Raw genomic sequence first — 25,768 nt, 5'->3', positions numbered from 1 at the left:
CCTCCTCCCCGGCACTCCGCGTCGGAGCGCTTTAGCAGCTTGTGCGGCTCCTCGGATAGGAGGGGCTGGAGCTTTTTACGAATTGCTTTTCCCTTTGTTTTTTTCTTCCTCTCCTCCGGAGCGGACCCGCTCGGAGCAGCCGCCGCCGCGCGCACGCCGGGCCGAACAGGGAGGATGGCCGCGGGGCGCCTCCCGGGGCTGCTCTTGCTCTTGCGTGAGTACCACGATACCCCACTCGCCCCTCCGTCGCGACCCGGAGCCATGTCGCGATGCAGCCGGCGCTGAAACAGTTCCGGTGCCGCTTAGCCCCGGTCCTGCTTCACCGCCACCGGCCGCTCCAGCGCCCGCTGCGTCTCGACAGGGCAGTCGGGTCGTGGGGGCGGCCGGAGGGGCGAAGGGCCGGGGGCCGCCGCTCAGCTCCTCTGTACCCGCAGACTCCGTGGCTCGTCTGGCTGCCGAGCAAGAAGTTGAAAACCTCTCCGGGCTCTCCCCTAACCCCGAAAAGGATATCTTTGTGGTGCGGGAGAACAGGACGACGTGCCTCATGGCGGAATTCGCCGCCAAGTTCATCGTCCCTTACGACGTGTGGGCAAGCAACTACGTGGATGTGAGTGGGGCCGAGGGAGCGGTTCGGGTGGGCGGCGGGGCTGGGGGGCGGCCGCGGGGTCACCCGTCTGAGCCCCGCTCCCCATTGGCAGCTGATCACGGAGCAAGCCGACATCCCGCTGTCGCGGGGCGCCGAGATGAAGGGCAAGTGCGGCACCAACGAGTCGGAGCTGGAGATCTCGTGGTTGGAGCGGGCGTACACCCTCAAACTCTTCTTCTTGAAGGTACGGGACTGTCCCCGCAGGTGCGGGAGGTGCGCGGCCGCGTTGCGGGGCCCTGACCAACCCTGTCCCCGCAGGAGGGGCACAACACGTCCCGCGGGCCGGAGGCTTTCTGGAGGCTCAGCCGGATCCAGTTCGCCTATGATACCTCGGAGCGCACCTACTTCAAGGATGCCGTCAGCCGTAAGCGCCCAGAGCACAGCGCTGCAAAGCGCATCTGGGGGACCGGTAGCGTGGGGGCGGGAGGGGGGGGTGGGAAAGCACCCGCCCGACAACTCGCGACCGGGTGCCGCTTCTGAACCTCGTATTCATTTTTCCCTTTTTTATTTTGTATTTGCGTTTATAATCGCCCGCGGTTGCGGCGGAAGGGAGAGCCGAGCTGTAGCTCTGCCCACAGCCCTCCCGCGGCGTCCGGGAGTGCGGGGACAGCGGCTCCGGCTCTGCCTCCGTCCTGGCGGTGCTTGACTCCCGCAGCAGCCTGTGAGGCTACTTTTTAAATCCGTCCTGATGGCTGTTGAGTAGGTGGGAAAAGCAGCGTTTTCCCCCTGATAGTGATGAAACGAACGTCGATGTTCTTAGCGCATCCACACCTGACAGCGGTCGAGTCATCCCTCAGTGGGTTTCCTTTCTTTTGGCTTTCGTTTGAGTTTTATCTATCTTCTGTTCAGAAATGAGTCATCTTGCACTGAAAATTATAATATTGTCCTTCGTGATTATTTTTTCTTCAGCAAGGCTTTCAAACTCCAGTGCCCTGTGCATGATGAGTTTATGGCATGAGACTTGCTGGTTGTCGAGCTGTATTTCCCAGTTGTTGATTTCTATTTTTTTTTTTCCCCCCCTTACTGGTTGTGTCCCCAGAATATGGTGGTGACAGTGGCTCAGCACCCTCTGCGGATTCAAAACACTTGCTGCCTTTCTTCGCTGCTGGAGGGGAGCAAAGGGCTGCAGAAAAGTGGGAGGCTTCCCTTATTCCACCTTGCTGAGCTGCTTTCCACTTTCCTTTGTGAAACATGCTTGAAATAATAAGAAATTATTCTCTTGTAATTTATACTTTGGTGAAATAACCACCTTTGTTTTCGGGAAGGATGTTATGGCCTATGTTGCTCTGCAGTAAGACCCTCAAACTGCATTGCTGATTCCACCTGAATTCAGGGTTGAATTACAGCTGCTGGAATTGCTCTTTCTCAAACACAGGGAGCATGAGTACAGTCTGAAGCTGTTGCCTGCACGGGCATCAATACCCACCCTACCTATGGCTTTATGGACTTCAAGTCCTGTGGAAGCAGTTGTGACCAGGTGGCTGCAGAGTGGGTATTGTCCCAGCTGCATGGGGGTGTCGTGCAGACTGCATGGTGCTGTCCCAGGAGAAACGCTGCTTTGAGAGCACTGAAGCGTTCAGCCACCATGTGGCATACCCAGTGTTCAGTGTATTAGCTTTGTTATAATAAAGTCACATTGGTTCCTCCAGAGGCAGGGCTTGACCTTGGCTCTTTCTGCTCTTTGGCAGCTGGGAAGCACACAGCCAGCTCCCATCGGCTCTCTGCCTTGGTCACCCCAGCGGGGAAGTCCTATGAGTGCCAGGCACAGCAGACAATCTCCCTCATCTCCAGTGATCACCAGAAGTCTGTGCAGCTCTTGTTGTCTGAAGTCCGCATCCAGCCCTTTGACATCACTGCGGATTTTGTCTTCAGTGAAGGTAAGGCATGGGATGAAGACATGTCTTGTGTCTCCATGGCTCTTTATTTCCTTGAGGAACCTGGGTCCCATCTTTATTGCAACGCTATCGCCTCCTTGGGGTGGGTTGTCAGTGGTCCTTGGATGGACTTCAACTTCTACGAGTTCAGCCCAGTTGTTTGGTCGCTGCACAAGCTGTTGTGGCACAAGCATTAGCTTTTTAAGACCCCATCTAGCTGGGTTGGCAGCCAGTCCCCAGGGAGCCCCATGGGGTAGAAGGGTCTCCTCAGCATCACCAGAGCTGCTTACAGGACAGCTCCAGGGTCTTGAGCCACAGCACATTGAGGGAAGATTGGGAAGTGTTTGTGATGTATATGTCAAGGATGATAGAAGTGTAGGAGAGACTTGGCAAGAGACCTCCAGATGCTGGTGGTCTTCCCTGTGTTTAGGCAGGAAGTCTTTGCTTCAGTGTTTGCTGCTGTGCTAGGTGGGCTGAAGTTCAACGTGTCCCTGTGTGCAGTCCCTGTGCTAATGGCTTGTGGGGTCTGGAGGAAGGTTGGTGCTTGGGGATGTCTGTGTGAGGAGCAGATGAGGGTGGCAGGAGCTGGATGGATGCAGTGGCTCAGGAGAAAGCCGTAAGGCTTTGGTCTTTCTTGATGCAATGAGCTGCCTGCCTTGAGATTTGCCTTCAGGGATTGTAATGACACGTTTATCCTGAGGAAGATGTGGAGCTCCTTTTCCATAGCTTTCACCTTTGGTTTCCCTCGGGTTGGATGAGCATGTTGCTCTAAGTATTTGTGCTTCAACACCAGGTCCTTTGGTATAGTATTGCTTTAGCAAAATATTTAACACCATTGTTTTAATGAGTTGCAAGAGAAAATTGTAATAGCCAAATCTTTTAACAGCAGGCTTAGAAGATGGTAGTGTTATTTTCAAGCTCAGCATTGAAATCATAGGCCTTTATTATTTGGCATGTGGGAAATACTGCGGAACACATGCCGAGCGCTTTGTGACTCACGTTCCTTTCCCTGCTGTAGTAAATGCTTGCTATTGTGTGCTCTTGCTCTGGCAGGCTCCCCAGGTCTGATTTACTCATGGTAAGGCCAGTTTTGGATGGAATTCGTTTTATCTGTGTAACAAATATGTTGTGTGGGTTTTTTTTGTTTTTTTTTTTTTTTCTGTAGAAATAGCATCATATTTTTGCATAGGCTGCAGGGGAAAAAAAGGTAGAATTCTATAGTCTGCTATCACTTTTGTTGCATGTCTTCGTCCTTTCTTGTTCCTAGAGATCCAGTCTCCCTTCAGTTGGGGGTTGGCTGGACAGACTGAAGGTAAGAGGGTGTTTAAAATACACAGAATGGGGCTGAAGCTGTGCTGCAGTGTCAGTGTGATACTGCGCTTGGAGTGTGATAGCTCGCAGTTACAGCAATCAGGCTCTGCATTTGTTGCCAAAGGGGATAGCTTCTCTTCTTGTGATAGGCTCTTTTGGTATCAGTCTGTAAATATTCTATTTCATTATTGGTATTTATTATTACTGTATGGCTTGGTTTGCTCGTTTTATGCAGATCATGGGGAGACCTCAGCTGATGTTGCAATTCTAAAATGCATGTGGGGAATTCCTCCTTCTGAGCGCTATTTCTGCCTTGGGCAAGCTTTCTGGTTTGTTGCTGTTCCTCTTGTTATTAAATTACCTCTTTTGATGTAATTCCATTGGAGCACCTGGAAAGGATGGCCAGGAATGCTGGATAGTGGTTGTCTAAGAGCAGAGCTCCAGCCCTGGCTGCAGCACAGCCCCGCAGTCTGCTGTGTGCTCACCACATGCATGGCAGAACGTGATCCTTTGTGGGGTCTGAGAATCACTGCCAATCTGAAATTACAGTAATTAGCCTTCTCCTTTTTGGTTCATTAATTTCCCATTAGGTAAAATTCCTATTAATTATGAACAAGCTACAGAACATTCTAAAATATTTTTTTTACCAGAGAATGAGACCTGCTAGAGCGGGAGAATCGTCTTACACTGCAAAGTAGTGGTGGGCAATGGAGTCATCATTCATCCTCGCGTTGTCCTGCCTGGAGGAGATTAAGGAACTTGCAGTGATCAGATTACTTTCACTTTTTGAATGCCAGAAGTGCTGGGATTACTATTATTTCTTTAAGATACTGCTTTCAACCAGCACATGGACATATAGATACTCCTTTACACTTTTCAGTGTAGAAGGTCTTTAATGTCCCTTCCAATGTAGGCCATTCTATGAAAGCAGCAGAATTTTTCATTCTGAAATTAGGATTCTTTTTTTAACAGGAAGTGTGCATTTCTTCAGCTTTAAAATCAGCAAAAAGAGAACTAAAGCAAGAGAGTGAGAGGAGAGCATCTAGAGGGGAGAAGGAGCCGCACAAACTCTTTTGATTTTCATGAAAATCCTCCAAAATGCAGGCACACTGGAATCCAAAGACAGGCAATGGGTCGTCTTCCTCCTAAGCAGCCCCAAATGTGAGCGGTTTTCTCAGGGCAGCCCCCCTTTGTGAGGCGTAGGACCACAGCTAAAAAGCACAAGGCTGCCCTTTTTTTTTTAAAAAAAAAAAAAAAACAAAAAAAAAAAACCAAATTGCTTACAAAAACCCATCTCAAAAATCCGTCTTGCCATGCCAAGCACTGCCGGGCTGTTCTTCCATCCGTTTCACAGCCCTTGCACCAGATCTTGGGCTTGCAGTTGTGACTGCGGAAAAATGCTGTCTGATGGTTTTTTTTTTATTATTTTTTTTTTTTTTCCTTGCTGCTGTTTGTTCTGCCGAAGGAGGCTGAAACAAGAAAATGGGCCTGGTGAGTGGTTTTGTAGCCTACTGCTGAAATTGGACGAGCATTCACCATAGAAACCGTGGCAGTACGTGAGCTGCGGTGCCTCATGCTGCCTGAGGAGTCTCAGCACAAAGGAATAGAGCGCACCTGGGTGCATCCTTTGTCATCCTCCTGCAGCTCTGTATGGGGCTATGAGGTGGCCCCGGGGGGCAGCCAACCTCGTGGCATCACCCTGCCTTACTGCATAGTGAGAATTCCCAGGGAACCTTTGCACCCTGCTGAACTGAGTGGAAACCTCAGCAGTTTGAGAAAATGCTGAGATCTGTGTGACCTGAACCAAAATCTCAGGGAAAATGAAATGGAAAGGGGCTGTTTTCCTGAAGAAACTATTGATATAATGTGTAGGTGTGTTTAAAGTGACAGATTTTTAATTTGCTGTGCACTGAGCAGTGCTTCTGCCCACGCTAGGGTTGCTCAGGTCAGATGCCTGAGTGTGGCGCTGCCTGTAATTCCTGCACTCTTTTTTTCTGACACACATCTTTTCTGACAGGGTGGGAATAGCACCTGCTGCTGCATCCTTGCAGGACTGCAGGCCTCAGCATCTGCATTGCCTTATCTTCTAAGGATGAAAGTGCAGTATTGATGTTGAAGGATAGAGTTATAGATGTGAAAAGATGTATTATAATATGAATGCAGTGTTCATATGGTGTTAAAAGTACAAAATTCATCCCCTGAGCTCGCAGTAGCTGTAGTGCTGAGCAGATGGTGCTGTGCTTAGTGCTTTGGGCACCTTTCTGCTGGGCTCCCTGCAGCTCAGCCCCACTTCCCTATGCTCTGAGAGCAGAGGTGTCAGTGAGCAGCTCCAGTGGGACAGAGTGGATGTGTTTGGGTGAGGGTAGGTGCCCGGCTGCCTGCAATGCCTGGCTGGGGGGCAGCATGCTATGCAGTGTGCTGCTGGAGAGCAATAGCTTTGCCTTGGTTCTTTTTTATTTTTTTATTTTTTCTTGTTGGTGTATTTTTATTTTCTTATAATCCTCTTTTAAAAAGTGTCATGAAAAAGAGCTATCTTCCGTGGCTGCTTGCAAGAACTGACACCTTTGTGAGTTGTGACTCAGAGACTTAAATACAGCCTGTGGACGTGAGTTTTGGCTATGTCTTCTGATAAATGTTGTGCTTTGTCCCAATTTGCTTTTGCAGTAGATAGAAATGCAGGTGCTTGAGAGTTGGGTTAGTGCTTGGGCTTTTGCTCTGCCCACAGACTTTCACATTGACCCTGTTCTTCTGAAAATCCAGCACCGCTCCTGTTTAAGGAAATGAGTGTGGGCAAACCTGCCATGTTTGAGCACAGGTGGGTGCCCTCAGCTGGGGTTGCAGCAGACTTGTTGCAGTGCTCTGTAGTATTTAAGCAGAGTGCTTACCCATCCGCTTCTTTACGCCTACGCACAGTTGGGGTCAGATCTGACCACGGCTGTTCCTGCAGTTGGCACCAAGCAGCTGCTGAGGCTCTGCTCAGTACTGTGAGCCCAGTCAAGCCTCACCATCCTGAACTGGAGGGAGTTGCATAGAGCTGTGGGAACCCGATTTGGTTTTCTGTCTTTTCTGTTTTGTTTTGTTCCCCTTTCTTCCTACTACAAACAAAACCCCTGCATTGCAGCAACTGCTGAACCGCCTGTAACAGTCCCAGTGATTAATTGCTCCTCTGATGGAACAGTGAGCAACTGGAACTGAAAGAATACTTCCTTGTCAGACTGCATCTCACTTTTGCTTTCATGTTTCACTTTATTTGTGGCTTGAAATGTTCCCAAATGCATTGCGGGGATGTGGGCTCCGCTCTGGAAGGCGGTGTGTCTCCAGAGGTGCTGGCAGCACTGGAAATACAGATACGTCTCTGTTGTCCCCTCCTGCCTGTGCTGAAAGGTGTCATGGTTTTTCCTGCTTCTAGCAGTAGGTATTTTGAAAGAGTAGGCTGCAGGATTTGCTATTCCAGCTATTCCAGATCTCTGCATCTTGCTGCATTGCATCAGCTGCTGGGGAACCCATCTAGTGTCTCATGATGGGAGGTCTTCGTGGTGCCCTTTTTTGAGTGTGTCTGATATAACTTCTTTTTTCTGCCTCTTTCTTTTAGAAACTTACTGCTACTTCCATTGTTGACAGTAGAATTCTGGCACAGTGAATAAGAGAAGCCAGGCACTGGAGCACTGTCCCTGCTGTACTGATAGATTTATTCTTAAGGGCTGGCATTCTTGTTTTGGTATGGCAGCCCCACCTTGGCTGCCTGAGCCAAGGCATGTACTTTGGTATGTACATCCCCACCAGTAATGCCTGAGCATCAGCATGGACAAGTGAGATTTTAAGGAAGTAAATCATGAACCTATTGCCTGTAATAGGCTGTGGCAGCATAAAGGAGCTGAATTAAAAGGATACTGTTTTCCACTTTTGGTGACTTTGCATTTGCAAGCTAAATAGAGAAGTGTTTTCCCATATTGCAGTGATAACTTTCTAGGGGTTTATTGAATGATGGTGAGGATTTGCAGGCCAGGGGGTAAACCAGAAGGGAGGCTCATGATGCTTCTGTTTGTCCTTTTCTGTATTTGACAAACAAAAGTGGCTGCTGTGATGCTGCTTGTCCACAAGTGCAGTGCTCTCCAGTACTGGGACGCTGCCCTCAGGCAGCTCGCAGGGAGGGGGAAGGGGCTGGTGGGTCTACCAGCCCACAGGCAGAGGGGAAAAACCCTTTTAGTAAAAGCAGGGTCAGACTGATTGCAGGTTTAAGGCATGCTGAAGTCAAGGCCTTGTGATTATCACCTTCATGGTCTCTAAATAAACAGAACAGGGTGAGGAAGCTTGCTCTTGCTGTCCTGCTCCCAGCACTGGTGCTCTATTAGGATGGCAGAGCTTTGAAGAATAGTTTATGGTCTGAAAGCACTTTATTCCACTGTGTCAGCTGGCATGGTAAAAGACTCTTCCTCTCCCTCCAAACCTGTGCTGTTTGTGATTTCAGTTTCCTCCAAAGCAATTGATTTTTCTCCCCAGGACTCTGATGACTGCTGCTGTCTCTCTTTGTTGGTGTAGCTATTTTTGCTATGCAGGGATCCTGGTGTGCAGCTGACTTCTACAGGACAGCTTCTCCAACATTTGCCGTGTCTCACTCATTTCTCTCTTTATCTCCCTTTCATTTTTCCCCTTGCAGAACACAAGTGCCCGGTTGACCAGAGGGAGCAGTTAGAAGAAACCCTGCCTCTGATTTTGGGCCTGATACTGGGGTTGGTTATTGTGATAACCCTCTGTGTTTACCACATCCACCATAAGCTCACAGCCAACCAAGTGCAAATTCCTCGTGACAGATCTCAGTACAAACACATGGGATAGGCGACAGGACCCAGCAGCACGGATATTCATCAGGTAGACAAAGCAAAAGCAATTTTTTCTTTGGGAGAGAAAAGGTTACGGGGGAGGAAGAGATGGTATTCACAACACCCAACTGCAAGTATTTTGTGGAGACAGAGGAGGTTAAGCTTCTATATAGTGAGTGCACAGACTCAGCTGTCTCCGTAAGACAATTAAGCATGTCTGATTTCAGGACTCTGTCTGTGGCAGTAGGCGCTGTGAATACCTTCTTCATCAGCTGAACCCGACACCTGCAGACAAGTACTTCATGTGTCAAAGTCTACCACAAGGGGCAAAATGGTTTTGTTTCTTCCTTTTTTCTTTATTCCTCAAGGGATTCTTACCTCCCCATCGCTGCTCTTGGCATCTGTTCACCCTCTGTGTTTGTGTATTTCCAGAGAGCAGGACTGGGGGGACTTGGCCATCACGTGGACTTCATTAAGGTCCTCTGAGAAAGGGGCTCCAAACACATTGCTGGCATTTGCACTCATGTTAAGGAAACCACAAAAAGGTATGGGGATGTGTCAGGAAAACTTCAGGCCAGATCCTCAAGCTGCTGTACTGTAGTACTGCAGCCAGCTGAGGAACTGACCCCACACGTGAGGGGGAGTGAAGAAAATTTGTTTTTGCTTCCTGTGCCACATCTGAATTAAATTTAACTTAAACTTAACACACAAACAAAAGAAACGTACACAAAAAAGAGTATTGATACACAAACTATAAAGAGCCATGCTACTGCAAGTCAACTGAGAAATGCTTCTGGCTGGACATTCTGCACGTATTGTGATTGTTGAGATGTTACATTGCTACTTGCAACTGATACCTTCACAGTGAGACAGAAACAAACAAAAAAGAAAACAGAACTATTCACGTTACTATGCAGATTATTCAGGTATAATCTAACGTAACAGAAAAATGTAAGGAAACTCTTGGAATCTAACCTTAAATGTAGGCCATTTTTAAATGAATTAAAACACGTGCTTATAGCGTACTTGATTTCCGTTGTTATTTTGAAATGCTCTAATACTTTGTGCCAGATCTGTGGTATCTGAGGGGGGCAGGTGTGACAATGGGCAGTCAGATGGAATGCTATTCAGTGTAGATTGTTGTTCTAGCAGTATTTTGGTACAGATGGATTGGTGATGTATTCTATGGGTGCTTGATGTTCTGTTGCTTATAGGCCATTTCCAGTGTTCTGATCTCAGCCACTTCTTTCTTATGTGTGTTGTGGGTGATGGCATGTTTTGTTTGGTACCACCCAGTTCCCACTGAAACCTTTGTCTTCCCTTGGCTCCTCAGGCCTTGTCTTAGCTAAGGGAATGGAAATAACATCTTGTTCTGCTTGATCCTAATCAGCAACTCTCTCTTCAGCTTAAAATGGAATGATGAGCTAAGAAAAGTAGTAAGTTCAGTGTTGAAACTGTAGCTTGGATTGAGATGTGTTTACAGCAAAAGTATGCTTGGGTTGGATTTTCCAGCCACGTGGCAATAGTAAAATTAAAGCACTGCTGTGCTACAGTGGAAGAGCGGCTGTCAGTCTGCAGTACCACCACCTGTAATGCCAAAGGGCTGCCTGGTGAGGCACAAACCAGGGTGTGGGCAGTGCAGAAGCTGTTGGCTTTTCACTGTATGTCAGTGTGGCTGACTTAAGGTCTGACATAGAAGACTGAAGATTTGGGTAACCCATCCATGCTTGCTTTAAATCTCAACAGAGAACTCTTTACATCTTTCAGTTCAAACCATATTTTTGCTAAGTTACTGAGTTTTCCGTCAACTGATGATTTTCCAAACTACTTTTTTGAAATTCTTTAGAAGTTCAAAAAGCTGTCTGCAGTAACTTGAGGATGGCAGTGCTTCCACTGTGAGCTCATTTATTTTTAAATTTTTTACATTTCAGTTTGTGTTTAGTTTTTAGTCATAGATGGCTTATCACGAGTTAGCTGCAAACCAAACACTTTGCTTTGTGGTTGTTTATGAACACATGGTAGAACGTGCATAAATTCGAGGAACTCATCAACCTACTAAGCTCTATAAGGACCTGTAGTAATTAAGTACTTACTGAAACAGCTGTTAAGGACTTCCAAAGTACTTATGGATAGAACTTTAATTATAATTTTTGATGTATTTCTGAGGAAGGGAGTTATGCTGCCAATAAATGCCCTGGCCTCTGCTCCTGCAGTTACAAGTATTTGTGAATGGCTGTAGAACGGGTGAGCTGAGGAAAATGCACTGTTTATTAGTGACAACAGGAGCATGAGGTAAGTGGTGTTGGTTATGTGCTGCTTTTGACTGGCTCTGGCTTCATCCTAGGGACAGTTTCTCAAAGGATGATGGTGAGTGCATTTTGAAACGTTTACTGATGTTGACAACCAAAAGCACATGGCCTAATACAAATGAGCAACTAATGGCAGAGATAAAGCTAACTGATGCCACTCCTGGGGTAGCTGAGTAATGTTTTAGGGCCATGTAAAGGAGGGAAAAAAAGATTGCCTTGGGGACAGGAAGAGAAGCTGGAAATGTTTCATTGGGCTCAGTTCTTCTGGAGTACTTCAGATACAACACTGTGTGGGTCTGCCAACTGTTTCTCATAATTTTTGGTACTTTATGGCTGACTGCAGAGGGATGCCTGCATGCTCCTGCCAAATGTCACCAGCACCAACGTACTGAGCAACGAAAGGCTTCTTTTGTGCATTTTGTAAAGACTGTGTGTGCGAGCACATATGTGTCTGTGTTATGTCATAGGGTTCATAGATTCATGGCTGAATCCTAGTGCCTTGCTTCCAGGGCCTACCCTCACATTTCTCTAACTACATCACTTGCTTCAGCTGGCAGGGACACAATGGTGACTTCTGCCAGAGGGAAGGTTTGTTCTGTGCAAGGAGAAAGTGAAGGGGAGGCTGCTGTGGAGAACAGGGGGTGTTTCTGGCCCAGTCAGCATGGCCTCCTCAGGGACTGGAGGGGCTCTGAGAGAAAAAATAATCTGTACCCCACGTCAAGGAGTTCTGCATAGATTGAGGAGCTCAATTTCTGTGATTATTTCTTGCTGTCATTTTTCTCCATGCTCTGTGATCTCCTCGTTAAAGTAATTTAACAATGATGTCAGGGCCCCTTACCTGAGCATTATGCATCTTCCAACTTGCAGTTCTTCAGGTTAAACTTAATATATTTACATGTACATACAAGGAACCTTCTGGCTACTGGCTTGGCCAAGCAGTCTGTGACATTGTGCACAACTTAGAAAAGACACAGAAGACATGGAAAACAACCACAGTGGAAGTAAAATTATGTATTAATTTATTTAACTTGCATGTGCATTGTCTCACCAGTATCTGGTGATCACAAAAAAAAAAAAAAAAAAAACCAATAACCTTTGCACCCAACAAAACTTTCCATAAACTCAATGAACACTGTCTGAAGTATCTAATGATAAGAAAGTTGCAAAAAAATTCTCCACTTGAACAGTCTAAAGTGTGCTGAGTATTAAAGAGGAAAACCCCCCAACCCCATTTTTATTCAAAGATGGTTTAAAAAAGTTTGACTTTGTCTAGTATTACAGTTTCTCCTGTATGCCACTGCCTCTACCTGTGCAGCCTTTTTTTTCCTGAGTTGTCAAGACTACAAAATACAAACTCTTAAAAACTCCACAGCTGCCCTGCTTTCTCAGCTGGCTTTCTGCAGGTCTGTACCAGCAGAGCGTGTTTGCAGCAGGGCAGAGAGGCTCCACTGAACACACTTCCTTGAAATGTGCAAACAGGGTTAAGAAGAGAAAGCAGAGGAGGGTGAGGCATATATGTTGAAGGATATTTATGCAATGTTCAAATTCATATTTCTCTCCCCTCCTGTTTGCTTCCTTTAATTGCTACTCCCCCTTCAACTGTCACTTAACTTTTAAGGGTGGTACTAAAAAGGCATGTGTCCTATTGGCAAGTCTTTTGCCTGGGAGGAAGATGTTCAAGGAGTTTAGGGGTTTGGTTATAATTTGCTATGATAAATAATATATTCACTATGAAATTTTGTAATAAGAAATAAGCTAATCCTGTTGTCACAAAATTGGCTTTTCGTATCATAAAATGAGGTCAGTAAGAAAAAAATAACTGGAAAAACATGGCTTTCATACTATACATAATTAAAAACTAATCATTAATAAATAAAATTTAATTTATCATTGAAATAATTAATTATGAAGCGCTTCTAAAAATTTTAAAGGCAAAGCTATAGGCCTACAGGTAACATGCAAGTTCATCCAACAAGTAACACAAAAATGTTCCATAGTAGTCAACTGTTGTATCAACATTCAAGAAGGTCTAGACAGCAGCACGACTTCTATATGGCAAACATCTCATAATGTATCACAACGGTCTCATCCAACTCTGGAGAACGCTTCCATCAACTTCCAGAGCATGACAAAAATAATGGGTATTTCTGCAAAACTAACCTGACTTTGCAGCAGCAGGATGTGAGGGGGCTGCCAGGTCGCTGGGTGACCCTTGAGCAAAGGTACGTCTGTGTCAGTTCCCGTAGCTAGAGACAGGGAAACAGAGGGCCCCGGTGCCTCCCTGCAGATGGCAGAAGCTTGGATTGCTGCCATGAGGCCAGCAGCCCCCAGAAGGCAAGCACTCAAAGCAACTGCCCTCATGGTGTTCTTGTTGGCACCCATTGATCTTCAGGCTATTGTGACAGCAGGACAAAGCACTCTCCACACCCCAAGGGAAAAATCTGCCAAATTTTCTAACTTCCTAAAAGGCTTTTTTTCCATATTCAAAAGGGTTAAAAAAAAGTAGGAAACATTTTTATCTTCTCAAATTCTTGCTAAGTTACACATATTACTTCAACTAGCACAATGGTTACATGACAAAGTACTGCAAATTATCAAAAGTACTGTACAGAAAATTACAAATTCATTTCAAAATACATTACACTGCTATGACTGAGATTAAAAAAGTGCTTTTTTTTTTTTTTTTTTTTTTTTTGTGTGTGTGTCAGAACAGTGTTTTTCTGAAGTAGAAGTGCCATAGCCATTACTTTTGAAATCCTGGTGTTTCGCTCTGGTTGTGCTATCCTGTTCATTATCTTTCCTCCCTTGTTTGCATCTGGCACCTTCTGCCTGGGTGGCCAAGATGAGAGCATGGTGCAGCCACAGCACACATTCCCCCCCCCCCGCGTGGTGGCCAGGCTCACCCACCGGGTCCTTTGCACCCCCATGGAGCACCCCTTTGGGTTTTATACACCACGTTATTTCCGTGGGGCGGGTTTTCTTACGCAAGGTTTCCTCACCCCTTCCCGTGGTTCCAACACAACCGCAGGGATTCCTGCCTTGCCGTTACCTGGCCCCTGCACCAATCTCCTCCTGAGAAGTTGCTGCATTCAGCGATGCCGGTGCTGCCTCATGAGGGGCACGATGCAAGAAGGGGCCCCGGCCAGCTTAAGGAATGGGTGTCTTAACAGTTCCTGTGCCGTGGCTCTCTGTGAGGGTTCCCGCACCAGCATCAAGTCCAAGAAGCCCCGGAGGACAGAGGAGACCTGCAACACCATGCTGACATTAGGAGCAGACAATGACAAGATAACCAGCATATGCTGAGTACTTTGCATGTCATTTTTTCTTGTGAAGACAACAGATTCTCTGAGCTTTCCTGAGACAAAGATACACTGAGTTGAAGGACCACGCATCGTTCATGTTGAAAGCACTGAGGTGCAGAACAGCACACAATACAAAGCCTTGTATGCAACCTAAGAAAAGCAGTAACACTTCTCATGATTGCTGAGGGCTCAGGTCTGACATTATACAGAAATGCACCCAAGGGACCCAAAGGCACTGGCGATGGGCATGGCTGTACCAACCTGTACAGAGCAGGGCTTGCATAACTGCCTTGTTCTGGTCCTCAGGCAGGGCAGAAAGTGCAGGGAGTGTGAGGCTCTGCCCAGCCCCCTTTTGGGCACTTGCTGCAAAAACAAAGTCAGCACTGGGCACAAAATTGTTTGTTAGCTTCCTGTCCTCCTGCATCAGTCTTACAAAGCGCCCACTGCTCGAGGTGGCACTTAATGACACAATTTACACTTCAGGCACAGCAGTGTGTGGCTGTGGTTTTATAACACCTGCGTGTGCTCAAGGCCCTCATCACCCATGGGAAGCCTGACCTTGTGCATGTCCTTCACGCGGGGCGGTAAGTTATCCCGGATTCGGCGCATGGCCTGCAGTGGTGGCTCATTGAAGTAGGGAGGTTCACCGTCGATCATCTCTATCACCATGATGCCCAGAGACCAGATGTCCACCTGCAACACACAGCTGGTTCACAAACACGGCTGGTAGCATACAGTGAAGAAACAGGCTTGGCATTTGAGGGTCACATAAACCCCAGAGCTGCACACCAACTGCTGTCAGCAGCCATTTTAAGGCAGTAGTTGGGTGAACCATCCCCTTTTTCTTTTTAACCAGCTGATGACACTGAGTGCACTGAAGAAATGACATAGCAACAACATACAAACTGGGTCTGCAGCTGGTTGAGGTGAAGGCCACTGGGACACTGCCAAGGCATGCTTGTACGATAGGCTGCCCGTGCCCTGCAGTGTGGCACTTGAGCTGCACCACTCTGAACCTGCTGACTCTTTTCCCTGCACTGGCTCTGCAGTGCTACGGAAAAGTGCAGTGAGTGGAAACACAGCAGAGAACAGCTGCTGTGAAATCAGGTAGTATTTACTTTGAATACTAACAACTGTAGCACACACTTACTACACCCAGGCTCATTTACAGCAATGGCAGGTAGCACATTATAAAATCCCTTTGGAAAATGATTCACTCCAGCTTAAAAAAAGAAACACCAATCTTTTTTTTTTGTCCCAGTCTGCTGTAAGCTGTTCCAGAACCCCACTCTGATGGCAGTAATTCCTGTCATCTGCCAACCTAAATACCATCAGGGCCACGCCATACTTATTTTGCTCTTCTGCCAGCACTATCCTTCAGCTTAATTTTTCTTTTCTTTCCCTATTGGTGGGGAACCTAATGTAGCTGTAAATTCAAGCACTTTATAATCTCCTCAGTGTCATTAATAGGCTAATAATAGATGATGTTATTATCCCTGAAATGTCCCTTACAACACCACACACTGGGGCAAATGCCAGTGCATGCAGGGTGCACTCGCAGGTAGAAGCATGCCCTGCCTGGGCCAAACAGAGCACTTCTGTGTGTTCTCAAGATGTATCATCTATCCCAGGCCTTGGCTGCACAGCTTGCTTCCACTCCTTTGTGTGCATATATACATGTGAGAGTGCATCTCTCTCACATATATGCAGCATGTATGTGTATATGCACACAAAAGTAAGCATATATATACACACACACTGACATATAGCAGGATTGCTCTTCGTAGCTGTTACTACAGGCACTATCAAGCAGAAGCTGACCAGGCAGAAGAAAATGCAGCTGTGTCCCGAGCTGGGGATTGAGATGCTGTCTCTGCTGAGACTGGATAAATCCCAGGCTGGCAGAGCAGAAGTACTGAGCCAGGTCCCACCAACCTGTCCTTTCTGTTCTGAGATCAAAGTCTCTGATAAAAACATATGGACTGCCTCTTTTTCAGAGGGGCCTGCAGTTCTTAAAACAGATCTCACACTGTACTTTGTTATTTTTTTCCTCTTTCAACTAATTGGAGAATTTACTGCAATGAGAACACTACAGATTATGGCAACCCACCTCACCCAACCGGCTCTTACATTTGGGATCCTAAAGGCCCATGGCTTTGCCTTTGCTAGCGCTCCCCTAGAGGCTGGGGAATCCAAGCTTTAACTGGCTGAAAGCTCAGGGGGTCTCTCCTTGCATGCCTGTGAAAGTACTGATGTGACTTGGCCTTGTGGTGCAGCTGTGCACATTGCCTACTGGTCTGGTACATGGAGGGGTACATGCCTCTATCTGCAGCTTGCAGACTAACACAGAGGTCTTCCCCAACATGCAAATGATGCCAGTTTTCTTTCACAGAGTACCCTAAGCTAAACTACGTAAAGGCATTACACTGCTTAGAACTCTAAACAGAGTTATTTGACCACACTTTACAAAGGAGTATGTTAACAAAGCACACAGCGTCACACTCTGGGGCAAACAGGAGTGCTGCTGTTCAGCACAGCTACATACAGCACCTCAACTTTTGTCTTCTCCCTGGGCTCAGTGGGTTTGACTGCGGCACCGTGTGCCACCCTGGGTGCCCTGCAGCACGTACCTCAGTGCCGTAGGGCATGCGTGATATCACCTCTGGTGCCATCCAGTATGGCGTCCCAACCAGCGACTTCCTCCGCGGCACCTCCTTGGACACCTGGGCACAGAACCCGAAGTCGGACAATTTGATCTAAAAGAGAGAAGAGAAAGCCTCTCTTGTGTAACAAGGAACGCACTGATCCGGCCAGATATGCTTTCCCCTGGGAAAAGCCCTTGTCTCCTGCTGTAGCAGCTGGGATGGGGCAGCAGCATGGTTTTGGAAGTGAGGTTGGAGATGGAGGACAAGCCTGGAGAGAGCATGGCTGGTTACACCAAATGGAAGGCAAGAAAGTGGCAGAGGCTGGCAGCAGTGCCCGCTACTCAGATCACCTCTCATAGCTCCTTGTCATTCCTCCTGCAGAAGCGCAGAGGTGATCAATGGCCTATAACTCAGAAGGAAAGCAAAAATTCCAAGCATAAAATATTATGGAAATATATTAACTCAGTGTTCGCAGTGTATGTATATTTACTAATATTCAATACAGTATCTATTGGAAGTGATTCATATCACTCCTACTATTCTATCAGCTTTGAGATTTGAGTTTGCCAGAAAAAAGACGATCCCATGTTTCTTTTTCTACACAGAGCGTGATCTGACACTCCTAAAAAGAAATACCCTCAACCAACAATTTTTCAAGTGTGCTGTGGCCTGCCCCTCGAAACTGTCATCTGTGTGTAGTAAGGGGCTTGAGGGAGGCAGGGATAGGTGGAAGACTCCTCCAAAACGGCTGCAAGAGATCAGGGACCTGCATCCAGTGCTGGGAACTTGGGAACTAAGGAAAGCATTGTCCTTGAGTAGCTGTGGCAGTGACCTGAAATAGAAATAATGGGATACACGAGCACTCTGGAGAGCAGCTCCTGCTGCATCATGTGCCTGCTCATACTTAGATGCAGGTGTTTTTTTTTTTTAACCAACAAAAATGCAGGAAAATTATGACCTTCCTCCTCCCCCACTGCTGTACAACATGAAGGTGAAAACTCCTCGAAACTGGGCCAAAAATCAGCTGGCATGACTTTTGTGGCAACGCTGCCTTCTAGAGACCGCTTGCTCCTCAAGGCAGCTTATGCATTGTTTTTCCAAGTATTCTTCTGGAGGCCTAAAAGCCACCCCTGGGCTTTTCCTGGAAGCTGCTCCACATGAGGGCAGCCCCTGGTCCCTCAAGCTACGCCCCACATAGTGCAATGGCAGCTGGCACCCAGAGTCCATGAGTCACCAAGCCAGCTGCATGCTGGCACCTGGGGATGTGCTGTGAGCCCAAACGGCCCCAGCACAAGTCAAGCGGGAAGTTCCATCAATTGCTGCATTGTGTAGAGCAGCAGTTTATTATGAGCTCTGATTTGTTTTCTTTTGGATTTAGTACAGACCCTACTTTAAAAAAAACAACTATGGTTATTATTTAGCACAGAATTACAAAATGATTGTTGGTATTTCTAAAACAAAGCCACCAACAGTCAAGTCCTCCAAGCTAAACATATTTTTCAGTTTACAGGATGAAGAATGGAAGAAATAGTGAATTTTGGAAGCAGAGCCCAGTCTTCTTTTGTAGGAGCACAAGAGGTTTTGCATATCTATTGCTTGTTCAAGTACATAAAAGACGACGATTTTCTAAAAAAAGATAATTACACAACACAGCCATGAAGAAATCTGCAATGCAGATAGTAAGCACCAGAGTAATGAGTATAATGAGGCACTCTATGGAGGGCCTGAAAGCAGTTCAGATGCTATTTCAGCAACATGGATCAAAACTGCAACTGAAAGAACTCAAACTCCTATACATGTGGAATTTTCTTCCCCAACAAGGTTAACAAGGCTGGCCTGTGATGGCTGCAAGAAGGAAACCCCTCTCTCAGTGATGTGGGAATCAAATGTAAACTACATGGGAGAGAACTGGATCAGGCCTGAGAAGCCTCAAGTTTCATCTTCAGAAGATGATGGAAGATTTGGGTGCTCTTGGTCTCATTCTGACCCACTCACTACATCCTGCTTTGGGTACATGTGTAATCCCACTGCAGCAACCCTGAAATCCTACCTATGGGAATCCCTGGGCATGACTGAACTAGTTAAAACAGAGCTTATGTATATAAAAGCTTGCAAACTAAAAGATCTTTGAAAGTAATAAAAAGACAAATTTCTGTAAGGCTTCAAGGTAGGAGTGGGGCAGAACTGAAGGAAGTTGCCCATTACCTAAGCATCACCCTTTGGCATAGTTTCTTCTGCCAATGCCTCCCAGGGGCTGTAATTCCCCATGGGGACTCTGCATGCAGTACAGATGTCAACCACTGGCCAAGCCTGTGCTTTTCTGATTCAGCTCTCTAGCAAGACTGAAGCTGTCATTTTGCAGGTCTGGCTCAGAGCCTTCTGCAGAATCCTACCTGGAGCTCAACCTCACTATACACAACCCTATTCCTCTCATATAATCAATAAACCCCACAAAGGATGAGGCTATTTTTCCCATTATCTGATAGCATTTTGTCTTACAACAGATTAGGATCAGAGAAACAGAGGGACCCAAATCTCCCACTTTCCTCCCAGATAGGAAATAGAAAACTAAACTGCATTTTCCTTTCCTCTTTATTTACTCCCTTTAGCTCTGTCACCCTGGCTGGGCTTTGAGGGGAAGGCAGCGGTACTCTGTCAGTGCCACAATGTACTGTCCTGGTGAGGGGCACAGATTCCCTGCCAGAGACTGCAGGGATGACATCTTGGGTTTAAATTCCCCACCAACCCATGGGGGCCAATATTTGCTACAGTGGAGCGTGGAGACCCACGGGCAAGGCGGCATTTTGGCAACCCTTGCTCTGCACACGACATGCTGCCAACGGCTCTATCACTGGCCAGGAGCAATGGGCTGGACATTGGGCCACTTCCGTTCAAGTGCTTGTTTGGCTGCACTAGGATCAGGAACCAAGCTCGTATCCACTACGACTCCTGGCATGGAGCAGAAGAGCTGCTCAGAGACTCAACTTCTGTATTTTTATTTTTTTTGGAAGTTGGTGTTACTTTGGCAAGCCATGTGCACAGCTGTTTTTGTAACAGACCCCTTCAACCCCTGAGGCAGACCCCTTGTGTGCCAGCCAGAGACGGCAGGAGAAATGCTCCGCACTCACCCGCCCATCGCTGGTGAGGAGGATGGAGTCACTTTTGATGTCACGGTGGATGACACCCTGGTTGTGCAGGTAGGACAGAGCTCTCAGGACAGACAGGCAGACAGTCGCTATCTGCTCCTCGTTCATCCTGAAACAGCAGAATGGAAAAACATACTGAGCATTAAGGAAGAAAGCAGGAAAGGGGAGCTGGAGTGGAGAAGCCCAGGTTCCTGTTCACAACAGTACATGAATTATTTCTGTCAGGAAAGAGAGATGATGGGTGAAAAATAATTCTGCAACGAGGCTGGAGCAAGTCCCTGTGTAGCATTAAAAGAGCAGAGTCTATTATGTGATACAGTGTATTACAGTGAGCCTGTTTCCCTATGGGAAATAACAGAAATGCCTTATTTACAGTAAAGTTCCTGCTTGCCAAGGAGAATAAATGACTACTGGAATGGAATCAGGCATAGAATGAATATAAGAAACATCAAGCCTTGGGCGTAACTTTAAGAGCATTACCCTTGCCTTTATGATTATTATAACAAATTGAAAGCATTTCATAGAAGAAAATATACAGCAAGAGAATTATCAAGTCCTCATTTCTGTGCACATGTGAAAAGCCCTGCCATGGAAAAAGCTGCTGCTGCAGCATGGCAACGATTGACTGGACAGGTCAGTCATGCACCACAGCTGGGTGTCCCCAGCTTCACCACCACTCCAGCCCTAAGGTATTTCTGCTCTAAAGTTTGTGATGCTATTTGCAGTATTTCAGCAAAATCTTTCAGAGAAGGTCACATAATGAAAAAAAAAAAAACAAAACCAACAACAACAACAACAAAAAAACCCAGAAGATTAAGGAATGTCTGTTTTGAGTTAAAAAATAGATGACAGCTCTTAAGAAGTGGTGTCCTGGGAACATCTGTTTGCCATTAAACTCCTGTCAGAAATATCTCCAATGGAACTTTTAATGTTTTGGGGAGCAGCATTTAATAAATGGCTTGCAATATTATGCTGTATTTCAGCACATCAGCTAAGGCAACACTTCAAAATAAAATACCATGAACTTTTTTTTGTAGGATCTATGAGGATCACTAAGCTGTGAAAGAAGACAAATTTTAACGTCTAATTTTCTTTTTGCTTTCTGTCTTGCTCACCTAAGTACTCTCCCACTGAGCTGTTGTGGAAGTTCAAGTTGTTTTATTCTAAATGAAGAAATTAGAAAATTCCTCCTTCCTATCCCATTTGGTCCTGCTCAGCAGAATGAGGTGAGCAAGGAGTGGATGTAAGACAGGCTTTAAGATCCAACTCAAAGAAGAACTGGAAGAGAGGTTCAGTACACTACAGCCTCTCTACTGGTCAAGTGCCTTATTTAAAGGCATGACATTAACTGAATTTGGGAACCAGCTCCACTGTAAGCACAAATGCTGAGAGACAGAAAAATACTTTTCCCATTACGTGTCAGGCTCAGTTTGTAGTTAATGCTTCTGACAGCATGGCTACGTGGGTTATGAGTATCAAGAGAAATCAACCCCAAAACTGACAGAGTTACAAAAGCAAAGCCAACACTACAGATCACCATACAAGGAAAAGGAGCTTTTTGCCTTTTTTTTTTTTTTTTTCCTCCTCCAATCATTTGGGGAACTAATGGATAAAGGTAATCTCTGCTACATTAACACCAAGAGCTCTGGCAAATCTCTGCCTCCCAGCAAGCCCTTCCAGATATTTCTTTTCCTTCTTTTTAAGAAAACACCTGCACTGACAAAAAGCCATCTGCAGTGGCACAGTTACACTGGTACTGTGTGTGCCACAGTATGCGTACATATACGTATGTGCATGCACATACAGCATATTATAGACATACCTGTACACATACACAGCCATAGCCACACATACATACAGTTGTGTATGCACCACTGGGATTGCCTGCAGCTCGCAGCCCACCTGGTGTGAGTCACGATGTCTGTCAGAGCACCGCCCTCCAGGAACTCCATCACCACCCACAGCTCGTCGCTGACAAGGTAACTGTTGTACATGTCAACCACGTTTTCGTGATGGTAATCTCTCATGATTACAACCTGTGAGAAAAAAAAAGATGAGATGTGAATTGCTGCAAGCACTGACACTTGTTTTGACCTTTTTCACTGCGCTTTTCTTTTTGTGCTTAGTAAAGGTTCTGCTATGAATCACAGCCTCACGGATCCTCGTGGCAGTGCATAAACAAAATCCATGCATATACATAAAGTAACAGTCATGGTAAACACATCAGGAAACAGGAAGAACCTTTAGCTGCTGAACTGTAAGTGGCAGATAATTGTGGGGTTTTTTTGTTTTTTTTTTCCATGCTGCAGGACCAGGACTTGTTATTTCATTGCTTTTTTACTTCCAGCTGTTTTCAGTACAACATTTATTTAGATCCAATCAACTGCTCAGCTCAAACTCTTCTTCATCAGGCAGCAAACTGTACCTTGTACAGTACTTTAACAGAAAGCTGGTGATACTGTGGCTATTCATCTCCCAGCCCCCGGCAGAGGAGTGGAACAACGTGATCTTTGAAATCCCTCGCAACCCAAGCCACTCTATAATTCTATGACTCAACACTAAAAGGATCTGAGGCCCCTGGGTCACAGACCACAGCAAAGGTAATAAAATGGAAAGAAGAGCACACAGGTCAGGGACACCTCAGAGTTGTGGGGTTAGCGAGCAGACGGCCTGTATGCACTATGGCTGAAGTGGCTGGGAAGAATTGAGCTCTGTTCTGCTGCTGGATGCTCCCAAACTGTGAAGTACTCTGCATTGTGCTACCATATAAATAAAATTAAAGAACTACAAAGATATAGCTTTTCTCATTCCTTGCTAGTTTAGTTTGCCTGGAAATGGAATAATACCTTCACTTAAATCTGAATGATTGAATACAATGGAAAGGATAATTGCTAATGTAGAGTCACAGTTACACTTTTAAAATGCTCTGCAGTTGTCAATCATAATGGTAAGCATTGGAATAATTAATATCTCGAGGCCTGGTGGATAGCTGAACCTGCTCTACAGGTGCCAAGATAGCTTTGGCACCTGTGCCTCGTGCCAGCCTGTTCAGTCATTCTTTGAGCACAGTGCAATGCTGCATCTCAGCATCTACAGCCCTTCCTTTCTGAAGGTGATTCATATGCAGGAATTTCTGTACTTGTGAAATTTCCTGGGTTCATTTATTTCCACAGACAACTGTATTTTGTCTTGAATTCTAATGCTTTGAGTTACTGAGTGTAGTGCTGTAACGCAATGGAAAATGCTGCAGCAATAGCGCAGTAGTAAAGTCCTAGGCTGCAGCAGGGGAGGATAAGCTCAAATGACACAACTATGAACATACAAGCAAAGGAAAAAAAGAAAAAGATCTGCTTACCCTTAGAAGGCCTCAAGCACACAGGGATCTCCAGTAAGATCCTTTTGCTTCCACTGCCAACCCTTAAATGAGGTATGAGATGGGGTGGATCCTGGCTCCAGCCCTTCTGGTCACTCAGGTACACTGCACACACCTGAGCTCCCTGGGTTGGCCCACCTTCCTACCAAGTGCTCAATCACTGGTTCAGGCCATGACTTACCATTTCTGCTAGACTGAGGTTCTAAAACTAAGGAGGAGAGCTGGCAGTTTGGGACAAAGGCTTTTCCAGAGTGTAGTCATGAAAAATACTGTGCTCTTCAGGAAAGCCTAAGGCAAGACTAACAAAGCTCAAAGAGACTAAGTTCACTTGAATGATTACAGCTTCATTTGAATATTACCATAAAACAGATGCTGAGCCAGGCGTATGCATGCTTTATGAGAGTGATGTGAGCTCAACTGCCATATCTAGAAGTGAATATACAGGGAGGGACTGCACTAAGAGCAGCTCAGCCAAGGAGTCGACAACTGCACGATACTGAAGGATGTCAAGAGAGGGGACAGGGATAGAAAACATCAGCCAGGGAAGGCTCTGATTACCCCTGTGTAGATGAAGGGAGGCGCTGAAAATAAATTTTCAGATTACACAAGTGACTGGAGCATGTCAGGGAAGCAGATCGGTCCTGCACAGCTTGTTGGACTGCTTCATGATGTCAGCACTCAAGAGATGCTCAGTTAGAGCTACTGCAAAGCAGTTCAGTGCAGTCTTCCAGCAGAGGTAAAATAGAGTCAAAATAGCCAGTGTAATCACAGGTTGCAGAAAGGACAACTGTGCAAAAACAAGCAAGCTTTTGTTAAAAAGCTTCTATAAGGCGAAGATCAGGCTGGTGCAGATGGCCCCAAGTGCTCCAAAGCAGACAGCACTCTGATCAGTGTACCCATAAGGGATCCCCAAAAAGCAGAGAATACCGAACACTAACTTCTATGGGGGGGGAGAAGTAGGAACTCTTCCAATTTTAGAAGGAACTCAGAGAACCAAAGAACTGGAAGAAAAAATGGCGAATGAAAATCAGCATTCTTAAATTTAAGATAAAACACACAGGAAACAATTCTATAAAAATTGCAGTGGTCTCCAAACTGGCGATAATCTCTCAGGAGATGTGGGATTTAATATAGCTGGTCCTATGAAAAAGGGTTTGGCAGCTCTTTGCTTAGTAACTATCAAGAAAGGAAAAGGATCACACGTGATTAGGTGGGGAGGGATACGCCAGAATATGGTTTGTGTACTTCTTCAGTATTAGGGTCAGTTAGGCTCCTCCATCTCAGCAGACTAAACCATACCAGAAATGGTCCAAAGAAGGCAACCAGGCACCTGATAAGCTGCATGGATCAGATGACAGATTTCTTACTTGTTTACTGTGACTTCCCACCACGTTATTATAGGTTTAAACCTGGGAGAAGATGAAGCTCACTTGAAAATGATCTGATTATTTCAGACACCATGAAGTGTAGGACTCAGCCCTCTATTTTAGAAAGACATTAGTTTGGCATTGTGGCCTCTGTTCAGATCATGTCTTATGCTGCACTGCCCACAGCAACATACCTCATTGAACAGCAGCTCCCTCCTCTGCTGTTTCCTGAGATCCATTTTCTTCACAGCGACTTGCTTTCCCGTGTGCTTCTCGGTGGCAATGCAGACTATCCCTGTGGAGCCCTCCCCGATCTTGATGAAGCTGTCCAAGTACTCCCGGGGATCACCAGGGCTGACGACCAGCTGCAGGGCAGCCCTGAACTGTTCGTGGGACACCCTGGAGGGCTGCTGGTCTGAGGAAGAGCCCCAGCTGGGCGGGGGATAAGCACTTGATGTGATACTTGGGGAGCTGGGGTAGGAGGCGGTGGAAATATAGGGAGAGCTTGGCTGGAGTGATGGCTGGTGGTAGTGGGATGCTTTGTGGTAGACCAGAGGGTACTGGTAGCTACTGCTGGAATAGCTGACTTTACTTTGACTTTGAGGTAGCTTTACTGGGCCCCTTGGGTAGGTGTCCGATCCAGAGAGTGGTGGGCTAACTACCAGCTGTGCTCGGTCGTAATCCACCTGCAACACAAAAACAGAGGAGTGGACATGAGTGAAAAGCTGGGTTTCCAGCTGCCTGGCCGACCCCTGACCGCTCAGCTCACTTTCTGCACCCCAGATACACTCGGCGGGGTGCCAGCACAGCTCACTCCTGCATGGACTCGCTGTTCTGTAAGTGACACTGCTGCCTGCAGATTTTTAGACCGTTAAGCTGCCTGCTCTCTCCTCACTACTAAAATGAGTAGTAAAGTAAATGAAAAATGAGTAGTAAAGTAAAGACCACTTGGTTTTTTGTATATCCCAGGTTCTT

At 46.3% G+C, this 25,768-nt stretch overlaps 2 protein-coding genes across 2 annotated transcripts in view; one reads left to right on the top strand and one right to left on the bottom strand.

Annotated features, from left to right (window-relative positions):
• Positions 1 to 174: 174 nt before the first annotated feature.
• LAMP5 (lysosomal associated membrane protein family member 5) lies at positions 175 to 8,667 on the top strand (the record flags this gene model as incomplete). Its single annotated transcript, XM_079550844.1, has 6 exons — positions 175 to 214; positions 435 to 607; positions 699 to 830; positions 905 to 1,010; positions 2,335 to 2,523; positions 8,489 to 8,667. 6 exons carry the CDS (start codon positions 175 to 177, stop codon positions 8,665 to 8,667), a joined length of 819 nt encoding a protein of 272 aa, XP_079406970.1.
• Positions 8,668 to 14,049: 5,382 nt separating this feature from the next.
• The window catches only part of PAK5 (p21 (RAC1) activated kinase 5), a gene marked incomplete at its 3' end in the record, with an annotated part of 162,944 nt that continues 151,225 nt past the window's right edge, over positions 14,050 to 25,768 (bottom strand). The window contains exons 6-11 of the mRNA XM_079532699.1: positions 24,988 to 25,479; positions 21,956 to 22,089; positions 20,036 to 20,162; positions 16,893 to 17,018; positions 14,821 to 14,955; positions 14,050 to 14,205 (exon numbers count right to left, since the gene is read on the bottom strand). Coding sequence (XP_079388825.1) covers positions 14,050 to 14,205; positions 14,821 to 14,955; positions 16,893 to 17,018; positions 20,036 to 20,162; positions 21,956 to 22,089; positions 24,988 to 25,479 — 1,170 coding nt within the window. The remainder of the gene's footprint in view (positions 14,206 to 14,820; positions 14,956 to 16,892; positions 17,019 to 20,035; positions 20,163 to 21,955; positions 22,090 to 24,987; positions 25,480 to 25,768) is intronic.

This window comes from Tetrao urogallus, assembly GCF_951394365.1.
Source record: "Tetrao urogallus genome assembly, chromosome: 2".
Lineage (NCBI taxonomy): Eukaryota > Metazoa > Chordata > Aves > Galliformes > Phasianidae > Tetrao > Tetrao urogallus.
This window is presented reverse-complemented; position numbering and strand designations above follow the sequence as displayed.